Source organism: Bubalus bubalis, chromosome 4, assembly GCF_019923935.1.
Source record: "Bubalus bubalis isolate 160015118507 breed Murrah chromosome 4, NDDB_SH_1, whole genome shotgun sequence".
Lineage (NCBI taxonomy): Eukaryota > Metazoa > Chordata > Mammalia > Artiodactyla > Bovidae > Bubalus > Bubalus bubalis.
Window position 1 is genome coordinate 150,087,330 of NC_059160.1, and position 20,991 is coordinate 150,108,320.

Consider the following 20,991-nt stretch of genomic DNA (forward strand, 5'->3'; position numbering starts at 1 on the left):
GAAATGTTATTTGTAATAGATGGAATTAGGTTATTATTATTTTTTTTTAAAGATGAACAGGGTTTTGCTTTTCTAAAAATGTGGGGAAGTCTCCTGTATCATCAAATAAATTAGAATTATCACAGATGCTACAAACTGATTGTTGATAATATTCTGTTGGTTTATAAATACTGAATGCATAAAAAATACAGTATATTAAATGAAAAATAAGAATAGAACAAAACTTGAAACTATTAGTTTTTATATTTGTGATTTTAAAACGTCTTTTTAGTTTGTATTGCTATCTTATTTGTTTTTATAAAATATTGTACCCTTCTGAAAGTGCCTTATAGTATATGGGTTTTTTTTTTTTAATGAAGTGAATTACAGTGTCCACGTTAAGGTGGCAGAATGACACATACATCACATTTTATTCTCTCTCAAGCCCTGACAAAAAGCATAGTGAAGAAGTTACGTTTGTTTGTTGGTCTTAAATTATAAACACAAGGAAAGGGCAGATAAGAGAGGAGAAAAGAGCCGTACATTTTTGAAAGTTTGAAAGCAGGTGGGTGAGTAGCAACAAGCAGAGCTAAAGTAACCTAATTCTAAAGGAGCCATCAGGAAAACTGAGAAACAACCCAATCTATGTTGCAGATTTCTCAAAGCTCTGGATACTGTAGGTGAAAGGGTGATGCTAAAAAAAAAAAAAAAAGAATTGAATGAAAGCTGTTTAAGAAACTGTTAGATCCCTATATCTCCTTCCCTGTTTTATCGTACACAGTTTTTCCAACAGAAGACCCTAAGGAAGTAAAGAAGACAGCATGTGGATAAGAGTATTCTAGGCAGAAGAAACAGCAGGGTGCAAAAGTCCTGAATTGTTAGTAGGCTTAGCATGTTTAAGGAACACCAGTTGAGAGATGGGGAGAACAGTTGGAGATGAGATCTAAGAGCTGACAGGAATCCAGACTGTCTGTGTACTTGTTGACAATTGTAAGGACTTGAGCTTTCATTCTAAGTGAAGAGGGAAGCCATTGAAAAGCATTTAGGATAAGAGCAGAGTGATCTAACGTCCATTTTAAAAGGGCACTCTAATGGTTGTTACGTTGAGAACAGCATGAGGATGGGGATGGGAAAGCAGAGGTTAGTTCAGTTATTGGAATTCATCTAGACATAGATGAGGTGGGTTGGATTAGGATAGTAGTGGTACACACATATATGTGTGTGTGTTTGCAACAAGATTTGCTAATGGATTTGCATGTAAGGTATAGGAAAAAGAGAGAATTCAAGGATTATTCCAAGATTTTTGACTTGAGCATCTGGAAGGATGAAGTTGCCCTTTATAGAGGTGGGAAGACTGTGGAAAGACTTCCAACTTCTTGGAGAAAAAAGTGAGGGTTTGGTTTTAGACATGTCATGTTTGAGGTATGTTTTAAACCAAATCAGATGTCAAGTAAGAGATGGGAAGATGAGTTCGAGTTCAGAGAGTCTGGGCTGAAATTTGGGAGTTACGAGCATAAGTAAAGCTGTGATAATTGGTTAATGTCTCCTAGGTAGTGAGTTTAGAAGGCAAAGGAAGAAGATTGAAGATTGATCCCAAGAATAAGTATAATATCTAGAGGTCAGAAAAGTAAGTCAAAATCAATAAAGAAGAAGACTGAGGAAGTCAGGGCAGAGAGAGCAAGAGAGTATTCTGGAAGCCAAGTTTGTTTGTTTTTTAAGTATTTTTAGAAGACAGGAATAATTTACAGTTAGCTGTGTCAGATGCTACAGAGGGGTCAAGTAAGATGAGGTTAAATGACTGTTGACCCTGACAAGGGCAAAAGCCTGATTATAGTGGATTCAAGAGAGAATGTGAGACTGGAATATACCCAGAGGTATATCTCCACACATATGAAGCAGCATATGTACAGTTACTCATTGTGACATTATGTGTAAAAATTATAAATATTGGAAATACTGTAAATGCTTATCCACAGAAAACTGGCTGAATACACTGTGGTATACTTACACAACAGAGTACTATCTAATCATAGAAAAGAAGGAGGAAGATTTCTGTGAACTGATAATGAAATGGTTTGTAAGAAAAACTCAGTAGCAATGAAGCACCATGAGCATCCAGATCATGGTTCCTAAATCCCTATCTCTACTAAAGGAACAGACCAGGACTCCTTAGAGAAATGGCTGATTTTAAGTTTGGAGCATTGCCTGGAAAATCCCATGGACAGAGGAGCCTGGTAGGCTGTAGTCCATGGGGTCGCTAAGAGTCGGACATGACTGAGCAACTTCACTTTGACTTTTCACTTTCATGCATTGGAGAAGGAAATGGCAACCCACTCCAGTGTTCTTGCCTGGAGAATCCCAGGGACAGGGGGAGCCTGCTGGGCTGCCGTCTATGGAGTCGCACAGAGTTGGACACGACTGAAGCGACTTAGCAGCAGTAGCAGCAGCAAGCATAAAATGAGCCTGAAATAGATCTTATGCCATAAAGCAAGGAAGTGGAAACCAATGGAAACCTATCAAAATAACATATGATCTGGTTTTAAGGGGCTCCCACTAATCAAATTAGGACAGTCAGAACATCAAGAAGCATAATGATGGTAATGAATTATAATATACTAAGAATCTATGAACCCATAGTGATAAATAAACAAAACCAAGAAGGAGTTCCTCAAGGGAATTATAAGAAAAGTTGAAGAGCCAAAACCAAGCACAGTACATGAACTTTAATTGGATCCTTGATCAAGACAAAAAAACTGCTGTAAGAACATTTTAGGGATAATTAGGAAAATTTGAATATAGATTGCATATCAAATGATACAGTGTAACACTAAGTATTACAGTTTCCTGGGTGTAATAGTGTATTGGGCTATAAAGAAGGTACCCTTGATCTTAGGACATATATGTTGAAGTGTTTAGAGAAGAAGTGTCACAATGTTTGCAACTTGTCAGGAAAGATTTAGTCTCGGAGATAGAGAAAGTATGTGTATATGAGTGTGTAGGTATGTAAAGAAAGAGAGAAATAAAGCAAATGTGGGGAAATGTTATTGTAAACAATGAATACATTTAAATAAAAAATATAAAGTGTTTATTCTTTAAAGTTTTTTTTTTTTGTTATCAGAATTTTTCAAAGTTAAAAAAAGGGTAAGGGCAAAGAAATGATGTGAGAGAGAGAAGAAAAATGGGAGGAGAGAAACTGGAAACAATCAAGTCTTACAGGCCCCTAAAAGTTTTCCTGTAAGGGCAGCATAGAAATGGAGCTGTAGCTTGGAGAGGAGTCACCAGGGTTTTATTTTGGATGGATCATATTGTATAGCGTGGCTGTTGTATTGATGATGGGAATGACCCAATTTAAGGGAAAGAATATGAGAGGGTATAATTGATGGAGTAATGTCCTTAAGTAGATAACAAGGGGTTAGATCTTGTAGGTGGGCAAGGCAGGTCTTTCTTAGTGACATGATCTATTCATTCATAACAGGGGAGGATAGAAAATATGGAAACAGATATAAGATTGCCAGTTGTGTTGGTAGAGCATGAGGAAGTACTCTGCTAATTGTCTTTATCTTCTCTGAAAACAGATTTAGAAGAGAGGGAAGGTCAGAGGTTTGAGGAGAAAGGATAAGTGTGAAGTGGCCGTCTATGAATGAATAGACTTGTGTGATGTAGCAGCAGCACTAAGGGCCTGCTTGAAGTTAATAGGTTGACTTCGTGTTTTTTCACCACTCAACTGCACAGATACAGGTATAGAATAGGTAGATAGTTGGATTTCAGTGGGGTCAAAACTTTGCTAGGCAGTACAATAAAGGAAGAAGAAGAAAGAGAGTGAGTATAATGACTGACTATAAACTTAGGTGGATAAGGAGGTATGGGAGGATATGAAGTAGGTGAAGGACAGAAGGAAGTGTTATTAAGATCTATGGATTTTGGGTCTCAGAATTATTAAAGTTGGAGAACTAGGAGGAGTAAGATGGAAAAACAAGAAATGTTGGTTAGTATAGGATTCTTGACCTTTAGCTGTGAAGAATAATCTTGGTGATGACAAGATCCAATTTATAACAGTGGGTGTAGGTCACTGAAGTCGAGTAAAAGAAGAAGTTGGAGGAAAAGTAAAAAGAGGAGTGAGAAGAACAAATATCACAACAAAAGAAGCTTTGGAGTGATATTGAACCAAAAACTCAAATCTCAAATCAGAGAATGAATGCTGAGGTTCTGTAGATGACTATAACAAGGCATAATGAGAAAAAAAGAGGGAAAGTGATCATGAGGATGTTATTTTAAAGTGTACAATCAAGTGGGTTTTAGTATATTTATAAAGTTGTGTGGCCATCACCACTACTTCCAGAACATTTTCAACACTCTGAATAAAGTCATATTATCAGTCCCACCCCATTTCCCTTCTCCCTCTAGGCTCTGGCAAGCAGATCTACTTTCTATGGATTTGTTGTGGACATTTCATATAATGGCCGTACACAACATGTGGCCTTACTTTGTGTCTAGCTTCTTTAATTTAGCATACTGTTTCTAAGATTCTTCCATATGAGTAGTATGCATCTGTAACCCATTCCTTTTTATTACAGAATATTATTTCATTGTATGGATATACTGCATTTAGCTTATCCATTCATTAATTGATGAATGTTTGAGTTGGGTTCACTTTTTGGCTACTATTGATACTTCTGCTATGAACATTCATATACAAAGTTGTGTATAGACATATGTTTTCAGTTTGCAATGGGGATTTGAAACCAAATTTTGCCTAACGTGCTACAGTGCCACCAGCTACAAAGCCTTGTGCTCCTAAATATCAGCTTCGTTCACAGGAGAATAGTAGCAGGAGCTGCCAGCATTCCTTCCATATCCTCTTGGATTGCTTTTCCATTTTCTTGCACATTTATACTCCCAGCATCCAGCAGTTGGGTGTCTTTGTTAGAGGACTGCTCTTGGGCTGCTAGGATACACTTTGCCTGCTTAAAAAGAGAACCAGACATGCTTGGAACTTTACATCCTTAGCAGCAGCTCTTAACCGATGATATGAGGTAGGGTATATGTATTTCATTTCTCTTTGCCCAAGTTAGGACAACTTTTAGGTTGGACCTGCCGTGTCTCCCAGATTCCCCACAGAATTGAGCCAAAGTTGCCCTTGCCTGAGTTTACCACAGAGGTTTGCTTGATGTTTCACCCTTGCCTTGCTTCCTTGCCTTCCTGATCTCATTTCCCCATTACTCTATGATTTTCCCTTGGGAACATTCCTAATCACTTTCACAGTGATCTTTGTTATGTCAAGCTTACTTGACACAATTCCAAGAGCTTCAGCACATCATAAACAAAAAATTAGGAAACAGAGATGCTTTTAGAGGCAGGCCCACTTACATGTGAGGCGAGATAGCTAATAACCATAATAACAAGGGAGGAAACAGAAGCACTGTAAAAAGCACACATAAATTATGGAAAAACCACATCAATCTGGGGCTTAACTGCCTTTTATGAGGTCATTACCTTGTCCAGTGTAATAGTCTGTGTTCATAGTAATGACTCTGAATTATGAAAGAAAATTAAATTATATCCAGAAAAAAAAGGAAAAACATGTATACTGCACTTTAGAAAGCATTGCATCAAAATAAATTTGAGATGTTGAAAACACATTTGACAATTTCCTTACAATGCTTCACTAAAAAACAAACAGGAAAAAGCAGAGATGGGGGTTCCCAATAATCCAATGAAGGCAGAAGCAGTGATAATAATGAAAATTTGTAAAGTAGAAAGCTAAGTGCCTATTTTGAGATTGAGGACTAGCAGTGCCTAAGAGGTGCGTTTATTGGTACTGCGGTGCTCCAGAAAAACTTTCAAAACAAGAGGCATTAAGCATCTCTCAAGACAGGGTATAGATAGGAGCTAAATATGGGAGAACTGGTTAAAAATCTATTTAAGACCTGTTCTACTGCAACTGAAGACAGGTAGTTTGTTCTCGAACATAGTTGATGTGAGGGTCTCTGGACTTGGGGACACCATTCCCAGATGAGAACAAAGGGGCATGTTTTCATTGTATTTTCAAGGTGATTAACTATAAATCTATGGACTGATCACAAGACTTCAAGCTCCCTTCCTTAAGTAGCCAGACTAACTTCCCATCCCCAGTCATACCAGCCCCAGTCCTCCAAGCAAGGGAACAAATTCCTCTCCTTGGAAAACCTGCAGAAGAGAAAAGGACTGTAGATACTGGAGGGTGCACTGACTTCAGTATTAATAGGTTGTGGCACATGGGCTCAGTAGTTGGGGGTCCCCCGCTCCAGAGCACAGGCTCAGTAGTTGTGGCACATGAACTTAGTAGCTCTACAGCATGTGGGATCTCCCCAGATCAGGGATTGAACCCCTGTCTCCTGCACTGGCAGGCAGATTCTCTACCATTGAGCCACCAGGGAAGCTCTTGATAGTTTCTTAAGAAGTTAAACATATTCTTAACATAGAACTCAATGATGTCATTCCTAGGTATTTGCCCAAGAAAAATGAAAACATATGTCCATGCAAAGACCTGTTCATAATCACCCAAACCTGGAAATAGCCCAGAATACCCATAGCTTGTGAATGGATAAGGAAATTGTGGACAAAGAATTGTACTCACAGTTACATGGATGAATCTGAAATATATTACGTGAAAATAGCCAGATACAAAAGGTGTTTGGACAAACATTGTGTGATTGCCTTTATATGCCATTCTAGAAAAGGCAAACCTGTAGGCATCAGAAGTCAGATCGGTGATTGCCGCACTGCTGAAAGTAAAGAAGGAGACCGACGACAGTGAAGGGACACGAGAAGTTTTGGAGTGATGAAAGTGTTCTGTGTCTTTATTGTAGTGGCGATTCATGACCGAATGTTTGTCAAGACTCATGGAACGCTATAGCTAAAAATGGTGAATTTTTAAATTAAACCTCAGTAAATTTGACATTAAAAACAAGTTCATCTTCTAGTCCCTCATCTGAGAAAATAATTCAAGGATACACTACATCAAAACTAAGAAGTAAATTGAGAAAGAGGAGAACATGGGATTCAGGAAGTAGTGGATCCAATATAGAAAAGAATTCCCAAGATGAGGGTTAAGTTTTACTCTAAGAAACACCATGCAGAAGGAGTAGAAAATGCAGGCTTTCTAAAGAAGGAGCTCTTGGATAGATTTCTGTATCTCCATTCTCAATTTCTTGATATTGATAGAATAGTCTGGAGGTGAATTGGTGATAGGTACCCAGGAAACAGAACAGAAAGTTCCTAGCTCCAGAGAATTGTAAAAAGTTTTACGAGAGATTGTCTTCCATTATCTTAACTATGAACTATACTTAAAATTTTACATTAAGTAAAAGCCAAAAATTATTTGAAACAGAATTATGAAATAATATTGAGAGCATGGGAGAGAGAGAGAATGTGTGTGTGTATTTGTATGTGCTTTTGTGTGTGTTATTAGAAGATACAATGTCAAATAAAACACAAGAATGAAAGTGATTGCCTTTGGGGAGCAAGAATTACATTTAGGCTGAGGGTGAGGCAGTAAAAGTTTTTACTTTCACCATAAAAACTGTGTGCTTTGTTGCTCTGTTGTGTCTGACTCTTTGGGACTCCATGAACTATAGCCCCAGGCTACTCTGTCCATGGGGATTCTCCAGCTGAGAATACTGGAGTGGGTTGCCATGCCCTCCTCCAGGGGAATCTTCCCTACCCTGGGATCGAGCCCAGGTCTCCTACATTTCAGGTGGATTCTTTACTATCTGAGCCACCAATATACATATATACCTTTTTAAAAATTGTTTTAAAAGTTTTAAGTTTTTAGAAGTCATTTAAAGGAATCTTTTATCTGAAAATTTGTATTATGTGAAATAACCTTTTTCCCCATAATGCCAGATAAATAAGGCAACAACAGATTAAAAATATACAAGAGGAATTTTTCCTGAGGTAATAGGTGAAAGATGAGTCCCTGCATGAAGATGATTGTCTCTCTGCAGTTACTCTGAATAAGGTTTGAGTAGACTGTTAATATCTTTCAGATTTCATGTTTTCTTTTTTTAAATACCTTTAGTTCCTTAGTTATAAAATTAATGTGCCATAGTATAGAAAATTTTAGTGTAAATTAACAAAGAATAAAAATAAAACTCAATAATCTTACCATTCAGTGATGACCTATTTGGAGTAATTCATTTCCGTCGTCTTCTTCCACCACACTTCTCATTCCTCCTCCTTTGTTTTTCTTCCTTGTTCTTTTTCTTCCTCTCCTTCTCCCCACCCCTTCTTTCTTTTTAATTGAGAAAAGTGACACATCTTTTACTGGTGGGTAATCACAGGCGCTGCAGATTTAATAAGGAAAGAGATCAATGGAAAAGACAGAAGAAACAGAAATACAAGACAAAGGAGGGCAGAGAGAGACAAGAAAAGGAGTAAAACAAAACAAAAACTCTGTTTACTTTGAAAACAAAATACACTAAATAAACAACCAAAAAAAAGAGTAGTTGAGTTCAAGTCCTGACAGTGTGGATTCTGAAATGTATATCATTTAAGAAGTGAGCCTTTTCCCCACTTCCCTTTTGGGAGCAGTCCTGTATCTGGGTCTGTCATGCTATGAGGAGGGAGAAAAGAGTTGTTACTTCTCTGCAGAGAACCGTAACTGGGAATCACAGACCACAGAGAGGTTCAAATAGTTTCATAAAACTATTTTATGAAATAGTTTTTTTTTCCTCAGGTTCTCCAGATACCATCTTCTAAAAGAGGTAACAGTTAAAGAAAATACTTTTTTTTTAAAATATTTCTTTATTTGGCTGAGCCAGGTCTTAGTTGCAGCATGTGGGATCTAGTTTCCTGACCAGGAACCGAACCCTGGTCCTCACCCTTAGGAGCACAGAGTCTTAGCCACTGGACCACCAGGGAAGTCCCAAGAAAATACTTTCAAGGGCATTATTAGAAGAGTATCTTATTGAAAAGGGTGGCACCATTTGCATGTATGTACTTCATGTCAGTCCAAAAATGTAACTTTCTTCCTTTCCAGCGTTCCTAGAATTCCATGGGCATTTGCCATGACAGAAGTATGTGGCATGATTCTCTGCTATATTTGGCTCCTGGTTCTTCTTCTTCACAAGCACAGGTACCTCTCTTATTTAAAATTACAAGACTGAAAATGTTTTGACTATCTTACGTAAAGGTCATCAAACCTTGTTTCTTCCTTTGCTGTTTCCTTATTAATTTGCTTCTCTAGTTGTTTAACATTACAGTTATTGGTACAGAAAAATATTTTGGGTTTGATCGGCAAAAGAGTCAACCTGAGGTAGTACCTATATATTTAGTAATATTCCAAATATATTTTGCAGGGAAAGATGGTGATATATAGCCATGGGCTAACTACTAACAGTCTAAGTCTAGCCTTACCTTTCTCTGTAAGCAAATTGGAAATGTTACTGTCTATAGAAGGATTGGGACCCCTCCAGGGAACAGTCTTCTGTCAGATGTTGGGGTGGAAGAAACTATTCTCTGCTTGAAGGACGCCCATTAAAAAAGAGGTCATTTTGCACATCATGCACATCTAGCAAGTGCTAGATAATATAGGAAATTGCTGAATAGGAAAGGTGCTTCTTTTGTACTTTCACAAGAAATATAAAGGGAAGAATTTTTTCATTAAAAAAGAAAGAGAGGCATAAGAGAAGGCTCCTTTCCTATATAATTAAAGAGGGGAAATTATTTAAAAAATAAGACATAGTGTGAAATCTAAAAAGCAATATGAATTGATTCATTTACAACAGAAAAACAGACTCACAGACATAGAAAACAAACTTATGGTTACCAAAGGGGAAGTATGTGTGTGAGAAAGGAGGAGTGAGAATAAATTACGAGTATGGGATTAACAGATAACACACCACAGTACTGTAATATAAAATATATAAGCAACAAGGATTAAGGCATGGTAAAGAAAAAATTAAAGAACTGACAAAGTTTGTGGATCTGCTATCTGTTGTCTTTGGATACTGAAGAAGAATAGGGACATTTGCTTGATTTTTTTATTCTTGCTCCTCACCAGGAGGTGCTTAAGGTAAACCACAGCGATAGGCTTTCGCTCCTAAGCAGCAGTTATTTCATTGCTTTGAAGGTGAAAAGAAAGGTTGATGATTGCTGTTCTTGTCACACTTTTAGGCCATATTGCACTTCATTCTCTTTTACTCTGCAGGAATATTTATAACTAGATTGCTTAAAACCAGAGGTGGTTTAAAAACACGTGTATCACTGCTGCTTTCTGATTTAACTTTGCATCACAAGACCCTGTAGATCTGAATTGATCCACTCTTTCAAAACAAGAGTTGAGTTTATATAGGAAACCTTGGTAGGTTTGGCAAAGTGCAGCAACTAAATGCAAGTTTTGATGTTTACTTAGTCAAACAAAGTGTTTCTCAAAGTGGTCTTTGTGCCACTTTCATTAGAATCACCTGGGGTCTCATTAAAACCCAGGTTCTTTGTTATCTTCTTTAAAAACCACACAAAATGATAACTTGGAAGAAAGAAGGCAGAAACCTTTGCCCTGGACTTTCCACCATATGATAAGAAAATTCTCCATAAATCTTGTGTTAAGATATTTTTATTGCATCACTGAGCTTGCAGGAAGACAGGAAAATCCCAAAGATCCCCAAACACACATACACGTGAAGAAGAAAACAAAGAAAAAATAACCTATGATGTAAAATCAGAGGAATGAATACGCATCTTTGAAAAGAGCAGGGTTACACTGGTTGTGTCGCCAAAGCTGAGATAAGGAGACTAAGCCTTAGGAATGGAACAAAGTTGAGTGGCCGATAGGAAAACTCCCAGATTAAGCTGTGGATCTTGGAATGGGCTAGACTGTTCTCAAGTCAGTAGTGCTAACTGAGTCTCAACAAATTTAATTCTTCTCTGGATGGTAGTGTATTCAATTTAGGCTCCTGTGGTTTCTCAAAATGTTGGAGAGCAGGGCCTATTAAGAAAAGTAAGAAATGGTAGAATCCTTCTGCTTTGAGTTGGGACCCTCTCCATTCAGTGTTAGTTCTTCTCTTTCTTATCTTCTTTTCTTCTTTATTATAGTACCACAGCTTCAGTAGTGAACCAGAAATGAAGCAGATCCTGCAGAGAAGGAAACCTAGTTTGAAATAATTTCAGTTTCTAAAATTGTATTAAAGTGACCTCAGATTGTTAAATCCCTTAACAACTTGCCAAAAGAGATATCAAATCTCTCTTTGGGAAGACAGTATAGACCTATCAATAAATTTAACTCTAAAAATTTTTATATACAATATCTGGCACTCAAGTAAATAACTAATAAAAAAGCACACAAGTATGTAAGAGAATATGATTAAAATTTAAGAGAAACAATAAATAATGAATAGACCCACAGTGGATCCAGAAAATGGAGGTACCAGACACAGATTTTAAAGTAATTCTGCTGACTAGTATAAGTAGCTCACTAGTCTCCAACTCTTTGTGACCCCATGGACTGTAGCCGGCCAAGTTCCTCTGACCATGGGATTTCCCAGGCAAGGATACTGAAGTAGGTTGCCATTCGCTTCTCCAGGGGATCTTCCCAACCCAGGGATCAAACAGTGTCCTGCATTGCAGGCAGATTCTGTACCGTCTGAGCCACCAGGGAAGCCACCAGGAAAGCCCCTGCTGACTATGTTCAAGATAATTTTAACAGAATAAAATGGAAACTCTAGAAGCAAACACACTTTTTAAAATCCATGAAATTGAGAATTCAGGAATGAGTATGACATCTGGTTGAATCCAGTAGAAGAGGGGATTAATGAATCAGAAGATAATTTGAAGAAAATATATTTTTAAAGAGAGAAAATAGATTAAATTTTTTGGAATACTGAGGGGATAGCCTGAAAAAGGTGTAACTTATGGATAATTAGAGTTCCTTGAGGAGAGGAGAAAGACAATAAAGCAGAAGTACATTTGAAGTGAAAAAAATTAAAATAAATCCAGATTTCTGGTCTCCATCCCAGGTGTACACACTGCAGTTTGAAACTTACCTAACCTTGTGTTCAGTACTTTTTTTGAGGGTGGGTGGGAGGAGCATTTAAAAAATGTATAAGCAAAGTCTCTGTACTTAAGAATCTTCTAATCTGTTTTCGCTTAAGACATTAAAAAAAATTAACAGTACAAGTGATTTCATGCAGTTTAAAGTTTTTGTTAGAGATGTGCTTAATGTAAAACTTAGTATTAAAAAACAGTATTTTATGGCTTAAATTTAAGAGAAATTAGAGAGTTTATTATATAATTAGTTATTAACCAATTTACAGTGTCATTAATGAGCAAAAAAATTCCCTAGAATCACATATTTAACTTTACTTCTCATTAAGTAAATAAGTTATGACAATATATGAGTAATAAAACTAACACTAAGCTAAGTGTCAGGCGAGGGACTATCTTACTTCTTTCTTGTGTAACTTTTGCTTTTTCTTAGTCATATTTTCTTACAGTAGAATGATGCTCTTAGGTCTGCACTGTCCAACATGGCGGGTGCTAGCCACATGTGGCTGTTCAAATTTAATTTAGTGAAAATGAAATAAAATTAAGTTCCTCGCTTGTACGTTTCAGATACTCAGGAGCCACATATAGATGGTTTATTAGGCAGTGCAGAAGTAGTGCATTTCTATCATTGTGGAAGGTCCTGTTGGACACTTCTCTTACATGGTCTCTAAGATTTCTGTCTTCAAAGAGTCTAATGGTTTTCCTGCTCGTTCTCCCTCGAAGTAAACATTAGTTGCCTGGGGATATTTTGGTTTGTTTTCTTCTGATCTTTCTTCCTTTTTGGTCGCTCTGTTCACAGGTCCATACTTCTGCGAAGGCTTTGTAGTCTGATGGGCACTGTCTTCTTGCTTCGCTGCTTTACCATGTTTGTGACCTCCCTCTCCGTGCCAGGACAGCACCTTCAGTGTACTGGAAAGGTAGCCTGCTATCTTCTTTATCATTCTTCCCTCTTACTCTTAGTGTGTTGATGGCTTAGATGTGTGTATGAACTAAGGCGTAGATTTTGCTTTTAATATTATTAATAAAATGTGCTTTTTAGCATTTTTGGTATTGGTAATAAACGTGTAGAAATAATTTGGTAAAAGTCTTAAGCCAGAATCTGCCTCCCTGTTACTTCTATCCATCGATCCTAACTAGTTCAGTGCTGTAGAGCTGAAAAAAAGTACAGAAAAAAAGTAGCTTTCAATTATCATTTTTCCTTTCCCACCATCCTCAGCGTCTTTAGTTACTCATATTACACGGTTCCGGACCTTTCACTGTCTTCATCACTCCTCTTTAAAAAGTGTTGTGGGACTGGGGCTCAAGGTCTGCCCCAGCCGCTTCACCCCACGTCCTCCCCACGCTAGGTCTGGGGAGCTGGGAGGAGTCTTGTGTCTCGTCTTCTGTCTCCATGTAGTTTCGGGTGTTTTTCTGGTCGTGTCCTGGATTCCGATAAAATTAAAGAAAACTGCTTCAATTCTCAAAAAAAAAAAAAGTGTTGTGGGGACTTCCCTTGGTGGTGCAGTGTTTAAGACTCTGCTTCCACTGCAGGGGGCATGAATTTGATCCCTGGTCAGGGAACTAGATCCCACCAAGCCACAGCTAAGACCTGGCGCAGCCAAATAAAATAAAGTATTTAAAAAAAAAAAAGCAATGCAGTTCAACCATATTCCATTTAAAATATAGTACCCACTACTCTAAACTTTGCTCTTTCAGAGATGTATTTAAATAATGGCTGATTTTTTTGTTTTTGTTTTATACTTTATAGGTTGTTTTGGTATACTGTAGACATACCTTCTCTTCTGGCTAAATTGAGAGAGGATAGCTTATTCAGATGGGAACAAAAAAAAAACAAAGTAATGAATTATTTAAAAAAATTTTTTTAAATCCTGAAGATCATTTGTGCTTTGTATACAAAATTGGCTGTTGTGACTCATTAAATTTGGACAAAAGGATTTGTTAGCCTTCTTTTTTAAGCCTCCATGCTTTAGTTATGTGTTCCCAAATATTTTAATAATATACTAACATGTTTCTTGTTATTTTAATGTTGTTTGTAAAGTGTAAAACAAATTAAGTGTCAGTTCTGCCGCTGCAATATAAATAGCTGAAAATGCCGAGGAGGGAAGATTAAGCAGCTAAAGGAGATCAAGAACTAAAAATATAGCCCTGAGCTGAAGGGTATATAAACTTTCTCGAGGTATAAAGAGACTGACCAGTAAGAAAGGAGGAAGGGGTAGTGACATTTAGGATTTAGTGTAAAGGAAGTCTTTTATTTTTTTTAAGGTAAAAGATGCTTTTGTTTCTTCTTCCCCACCCACCCCCCAAAAAGGGAAAGTACTTCTAGTTACCAAGTTACATAAACTTATTGTAAAATTTCAAATTTTATAAAAATACGTAAATTAAAAATTCCCTCTTCTTTCACCCCACCCCATAAATAATACTGTTAAAAGTTTATATAGCCACACAGACTATTTTTAACCATGCTTGCACATTGCACATTGTATAGATAGCTGTTTTTTAAACAAAAGATAGGATTATATTGCTGACATTGTACTTCAGCTTATGTTTTACTTAACAATGTGTTGTTTACTTTTTTCCTGAAAAAATACATATAACTGTACCTCATCTTTTTAATAGCTGCAGAGTATTCCATTGTACAATTTACCACTGTCCAAGTGGCATGCATTTAGGTTATTTTCGAATCTTGCTCTTTATAAATAATGCTGTCATAAACATGCTTTTTCACTTATTTAATAGTCTTAAGATAAATTCCTGGAGGTGGGGTTATGACATTAAAGCACATGACAGTTGCGATGCGCATCGCTGACACCGTCACTAGGACAGACGACTGCTCACTGCGGTCACCGCACCGGGCACGGCGCGTTTCCCGTCACTGCCAGTACTACATTTTATCAATTTTTGAAGTCACTATCATTCTGATTAATGAAAGATGCTGTCTGAGACTTTTATGGTCTTATATTTTAAATTTCAATCTTTAATCTCTTGACTGAAATAAAAATGCACAGTGTGAGAGCTTTGAGTTTGAGACCAGACTCTTAGGAACTATGCTAAAGAAGTAAGGGAAACAGTTAGCATATATGTGATCTTGGAGAAAGTGATCGAGCCACACATCTTGGTAGAAAGTTGCTGCTAGGCATGAGGAACAGATGTCTCAGTCAGTGATTTTAGTGCTTTTTTAAGTATGGGTGCAAGAAATTGTGTTCATAAAATTTTCTCCTTATGGGGGCAGGGAGAAACTGTCCTGAAGGCCTGCTGCTGCTAAGTCACTTCAGTCGTGTCCGACTCTGTGCAACCCCATAGACGGCAGCCCACCAGGCTCCCCCGTCCCTGGGATTCTCCAGGCAAGAATACTGGAGTGGGTTGCCATTTCCTTCTCCAGTGCATGAAAGTGAAAAGTGAAAGTGAAGTCGCTCAGTCGTGTCCAGCTCTTAGCGACCCCATGGACTGCAGCCCACGAGGCTCTTCCGTCCTTGGGATTTTCCAGGCAAGAGTACTGGAGTGGATTGTCATTGCCTTCTCTAGTCCTGAAGGCCTATTCTGTCTGTTTTCGCAGAACACAGAGTACCTCATTCCTGGTCTCTGTCCTGATGTCCTTTCAGGGTATGTTGAGGGTCAGGGACTACAGTGGCTAATGACTTAATTCTTGTACAACTGGATAGCAAGTGACATTCTTTAGCTAGAAAATCTGCTGAATTTCTGTGCACAGTGTGAAGGAGAGATAGAACAGTTTCCCCCAAATCGATTAGAAGAGATTTAAAAAAAAAAATAAGTAAGCTTGTTACAGTGAAAGGAGAATCCCCTGTAGCTGAGGAATTTAATTGCGGGTCAGCCACTAACGAAAAGGATATATATGCATAGGGCTGCAACATGTGTTACAAAAATAAATTAGATACCATCCCTCTACAGTATGGACAGTCCTTTTTCTGTCTCTAATGACAGTTTTTCATTATCAGTTAGCTTAATGTGGGTATACCTATTCAGATCTGCCCTAAATACTATTAATTGCTTTGAATTATAATATAACCTATTTATTGACCTGTATTTGCAGCAGTCATTAAAATTAGAAAGTTAAGATAATATTATCTATCAGTCAAATCCCTTACAATGAACTCCGTAGGGCTTTTACATTGTAATAAAGTAATTGCTTGAAATCTCATTCCCAAAAGTAGTGGGTTTGGAGACAGAACCAAGAACATGCCTGTTTTTTTTTCTAATTTAGTGATGGAAAGGAAAGAAACAGTTAAAGCAAATTTCTCATCAAAATGTCTCAATTCATTCTATTGTGTTTCAGTTTTTATTTTTCTGGAAAGATATTTGGGGCATTTTACGATTGGAAAGGATAGGGAGACAAGTAATTGGGCAATAATTGCTTTTCTTTTTTGTACTATAGTATTTTTCTTTAATTTATTGCAGTATAGTTGATTTACAGTGTTGTGTAATAATTTCTTTTTTTTTTTTAACTGGCATCACTTGTTTCCTGTCTTTGGCTGAGATATTTTCCTAGCAATCTGTTCTTCACTGCTTGATTTTTTTACTCTCACTTGCATAACATCTCTAACCCTATTCTCATTAGAGGTCATGGAAATAAGCAAACCATGTATATTTTAGTATCTCCTTTCCTTTTCTCTGATAATAAATTTCTCTCCCTCTCCTGCCATCAACTGAGACAGAAGGGGGAAACTGGTTAATGTATAATCAGGTGAGATTTCTAATGAATTGGCGATTCTAATGAGATTGTTCCTCTTGTTCATTGGCCATAGAATCTTTAAGATGTAGGGCTCTAGAACTGGAGTCCCTCTGTTCATGTCTTTATTACTTATTAGCCGTGTGACCTCTCTGAAGCCAGTTTCCTAATCTACAGAGTTAAATCAGTTCATACAATTTTTGTGGAAATTAAATGCAGTAACATAAAAGCATATAGTAGCATGCCGCACATAGAAATGCAGATAAAATTCCAGCAGTTTTTTATATTGTTATTATGTGTTCGTTTCCAAGGCAAACCATTCAGTATCACAGTAATCCAAGTCTATGCCCCAACCAGTAACGCTGAAGAAGCTGAAGTTGAACGGTTCTATGAAGACCTACAAGACCCTTTAGAACTAACACCCAAAAAAGATGTCCTTTTCATTATAGGGGACTGGAATGCAAAAGTAGGAAGTCAAGAAACACCTGGAGTAACAGGCAAATTTGGCCTTGGAATACAGAATGAAGCAGGGCAAAGACTAATAGAGTTTTGCCAAGAAAATGCACTGGTCATAACAAACACCCTCTTCCAACAGCACAAGAGAAGACTCTACACATAGACATCACCAGATGGTCAACACCGAAATCAGATTGATTATATCCTTTGCAGCCAAAGATGGAGAAGCTCTATACAGTCAGCAAAAACAAGACCAGGAGTTGACTGTGGCTCAGACCATGAACTCCTTATTGCCAAATTCAGACTGAAATTGAAGAAAGTAGGGGAAACCACTAGACCATTCAGGTATGACCTAAATCAAATCCCTTATGATTATACAGTGAAAGTGAGAAATAGATTTAAGGGCCTAGATCTGATAGATAGAGTGCCTGGTGAACTATGGACTGAGGTTCGTGACATTGTACAGGCAACAGGGATCAAGACCATCCCCATGGAAAAGAAATGCAAAAAAGCAAAATGGCCGTCTGGGGAGGCCTTACAAAGAGCTGTGAAAAGAAGAGAAGCGAGAAGCAAAGGAGAAAAGGAAAGATGTAAACATCTGAATGCAGAATTCCAAAGAATAGCAAGAGGAGATAAGAAAGCCTTCCTCAGCGATCAATGCAAAGAAATAGAGGAAAACAACAGAATGGGAAAGACTAGAGATCTCTTCAAGAAAATTAGAGATACCAAGGGAACATTTCATGCAAAGATGGGCTCGATAAAGGACAGAAATGGTATGGACCTAACAGAAGCAGAAGATATTAAGAAGAGATGGCAAGAATACACAGAAGAACTGTACAAAAAAGATCTTCACGACCCAGATAATCACGATGGTGTGATCACTGACCTAGAGCCGGACATCCTGGAATGTGAAGTCAAGTGGGCCTTAGAAAGCATCACTACGAACAAAGCTAGTGGAGGTGATGGAATTCCAGTTGAGCTATTCCAAATCCTGAAAGATGATGCTGTGAAAGTGCTGCACTCAATATGCCAGCAAATTTGGAAAACTCAGCAGCGGCCACGGGACTGGAAAAGGTCAGTTTTCATTCCAATCCCAAAGAATGCTCAAACTACCGCACAATTGCACTCATCTCACACGCTAGTAAAGTAATGCTCAGAATTCTCCAAGCCAGGCTTCAGCAATATGTGAACCGTGGACTTCCTGATGTTCAAGCTGGTTTTAGAAAAGGCAGAGGAACCAGAGATCAAATTGCCAACATACGCTGGATCATGGAAAAAGCAAGAGAGTTCCAGAAAAATATCTATTTCTGCTTTATTGACTATGCCAAAGCCTTTGACTGTGTGGATCACAATAAACTGTGGAAAATTCTGAAAGAGATAATACCAGACCACCTGATCTGCCTCTTGAGAAATTTGTGTGCAAGTCAGGAAGCAACAGTTAGAACTGGACATGGAACAACAGACTGGTTCCAAATAGGAAAAGGAGTTCGTCAAGGCTGTATATTCTCACCCTGTTTATTTAACTTATATGCAGAGTACATCATGAGAAACGCTGGACTGGAAGAAACACAAGCTGGAATCAAGATTGCCGGAAGAAATATCAGTAACCTCAGATATGCAGATGACACCACCCTTATGGCAGAAAGTGAAGAGGAACTCAAAAGCCTCTTGATGAAAGTGAAAGTGGAGAGTTAAAAAGTTGGCTTAAAGCTCAACATTCAGAAAATGAAGATCATGGCATCTGATCCCATCACTTCATGGGAAATAGATGGGGAAACAGTGGAAACAGTATCAGACTTTATTTTTCTGGGCTCCAAAATCACTATAGATGGTGACTGCAGCCATGAAATTAAAAGACACTTACTCCTTGGAAGGAAAGTTATGACCAACCTAGATAGCATATTCAAAAGCAGAGACATTACTTTGCCAACAAAGGTCCATCTAGTCAAGGCTATGGTTTTTCCAGTGGTCATGTATGGATGTGAGAGTTGAACTGTGAAGAAGGCTGAGCGCCGAAGAATTGATGCTTTTGAACTGTGGTGTTGGGGAAGACTCTTGAGAGTCCCTTGGACTGCAAGAAGATCCAACCAGTCCATTCTGAAGGCGATCAGCCCTGGGATTTCTTTGGAAGGAATGATGCTGAAGCTGAAACTCCAGTACTTTGGCCACCTCATGCAAAGAGTTGACTCAGTGGAAAAGCCTCTGATGCCGGGAGGGATTGGGGGCAGGAGGAGAAGGGGAGGACAGAGGATGAGATGGCTGGATGGCATCACTGACTCAATGGATGTGAGTCTGAGTGAACTCCTGGAGTTGGTGATGGACAGGGAGGCCTGGCGTGCTGCGATTCATGGGATCGCAAAGAGTCGGACACGACTGAGCGACTGATCTGATCTGATCTGATCTGATGTGTTAAATGCCTTTTAAAAAAAGTGACCATTGCTCAAACTCTTTCTCAAACTGGATTGCTTTATTAAGTTTTATGTGTGGGGGTTGGGATTAGATTTGGCTATTAATAACAGGAACTTGGTGGCTATAGTTCAATAAACAAGCAATGATTTATTCTCTCTCACAAGAGAAGTCTGGAAGTAGGTACTTCAGGTCAGGTGTTTGATAATTTTATGGAGTTATCAAAAATCCATGATTCTTCTGGCTTTCTGCCCTCTTGTCCTAACACTTGGCTCGCATCCTCAAGGACACTTTGTAGCCATGGTGACTGCCAGAGCTTTAACTGTCATGTCTGAGTTGTAGGCTGGAAGAAGGAAAGGTAAAGAAGACTTCCTCCAAGCTGTTGTCTCTTTCATTGATAAGTAGCCTTCCCAGAAATCTTCTGTACTTCCACTTTCCATCTTACTGTACAGAACTTAGTCTCTTAGCCACTCCTAGCTGCAAGGAATGATGAGAAATGCAGTGTTATAGTTGAATTCATCACCTCTTCTAATTGATTTTAGAACTGTTACTACTGAAGAAGGGAAAGTGGATATTGAATGGTAGCCATTATCTCTGTCATAGCCTGTTTCTTATTGGCAAGAACAGGCAAGCAAATACTACTGTGTTATAGGGTATAAAACTTGGCAATGCTTTTGTGCTGTAGTAAGCTTTTAATTTCCATTGGATCATAGAAAAAGCAACTGAATTCCAGAAAAACACCTACTTCTGCTTTATTGACTACTCCAAAGCCTTTGACTGTGTGGATCATAACAAACTGAAAAATTCTGAAAGAGATGGGAATACCAGACCACCTTACCTGCTTCCTGAGAAACCTGTATGCAGATCAAGAAGTAACAGTTAGAACCGGACATGGAACAACAGACTGGTTCCAAATAAGGAAAGGAGTACATCAAGGCTACATATTGTCACCCTGTTTATTTAACTTCTATGCAGAGTACATCATGTGAAATGCCGGACTGGATGAAGCACAGCTGGAATCAAGATTGCCGGGAGAAATATCAGTAACCTCAGATATGCAGATGACACCACCCTAATGGCAGAAAGTGAAGAGGGACTAATGAGCCTCTTGATGAATGTGAAAGAGTGAAAAAGCTGGCTTAAAACTCAACATTCAGAAAACTAAGATCATGGCATCCCATCCCATCACTTCATGGCAAATAGATGGGGAGACAGTGAAACAGTGGCATACTTTATTTTCTTGGCCTCTAAAATCACTGCAGATGGTGCCTGCAGCCATGAAATTAAAAGACACTTGCTTCTTGAAAGAAAAGCTGTGACAAACCTAGGCAGCATATTAAAAAGCAGATATATTACTTTGCCAACCAAAGTCAAATCTATGGTTTTTCCAGTAGTCATATATGGATGTGAGAGTTGGACTATAAAGAAAGCTGAGCTCTGAAGAA

General features: G+C 38.1%; 1 protein-coding gene across 3 annotated transcripts in view; it reads left to right on the forward strand.

Annotated features, from left to right (window-relative positions):
* The window catches only part of SAMD8 (sterile alpha motif domain containing 8), a 116,151-nt gene that overhangs the window by 89,328 nt on the left and 5,832 nt on the right, over window positions 1-20,991 (forward strand). For all 3 annotated transcript variants that reach the window (XM_044942293.2, XM_045165583.1, XM_045165582.1), the window contains 2 exons: window positions 8,999-9,094; window positions 12,800-12,917. In XM_044942293.2, coding sequence (XP_044798228.2) covers window positions 8,999-9,094; window positions 12,800-12,917 — 214 coding nt within the window. The remainder of the gene's footprint in view (window positions 1-8,998; window positions 9,095-12,799; window positions 12,918-20,991) is intronic.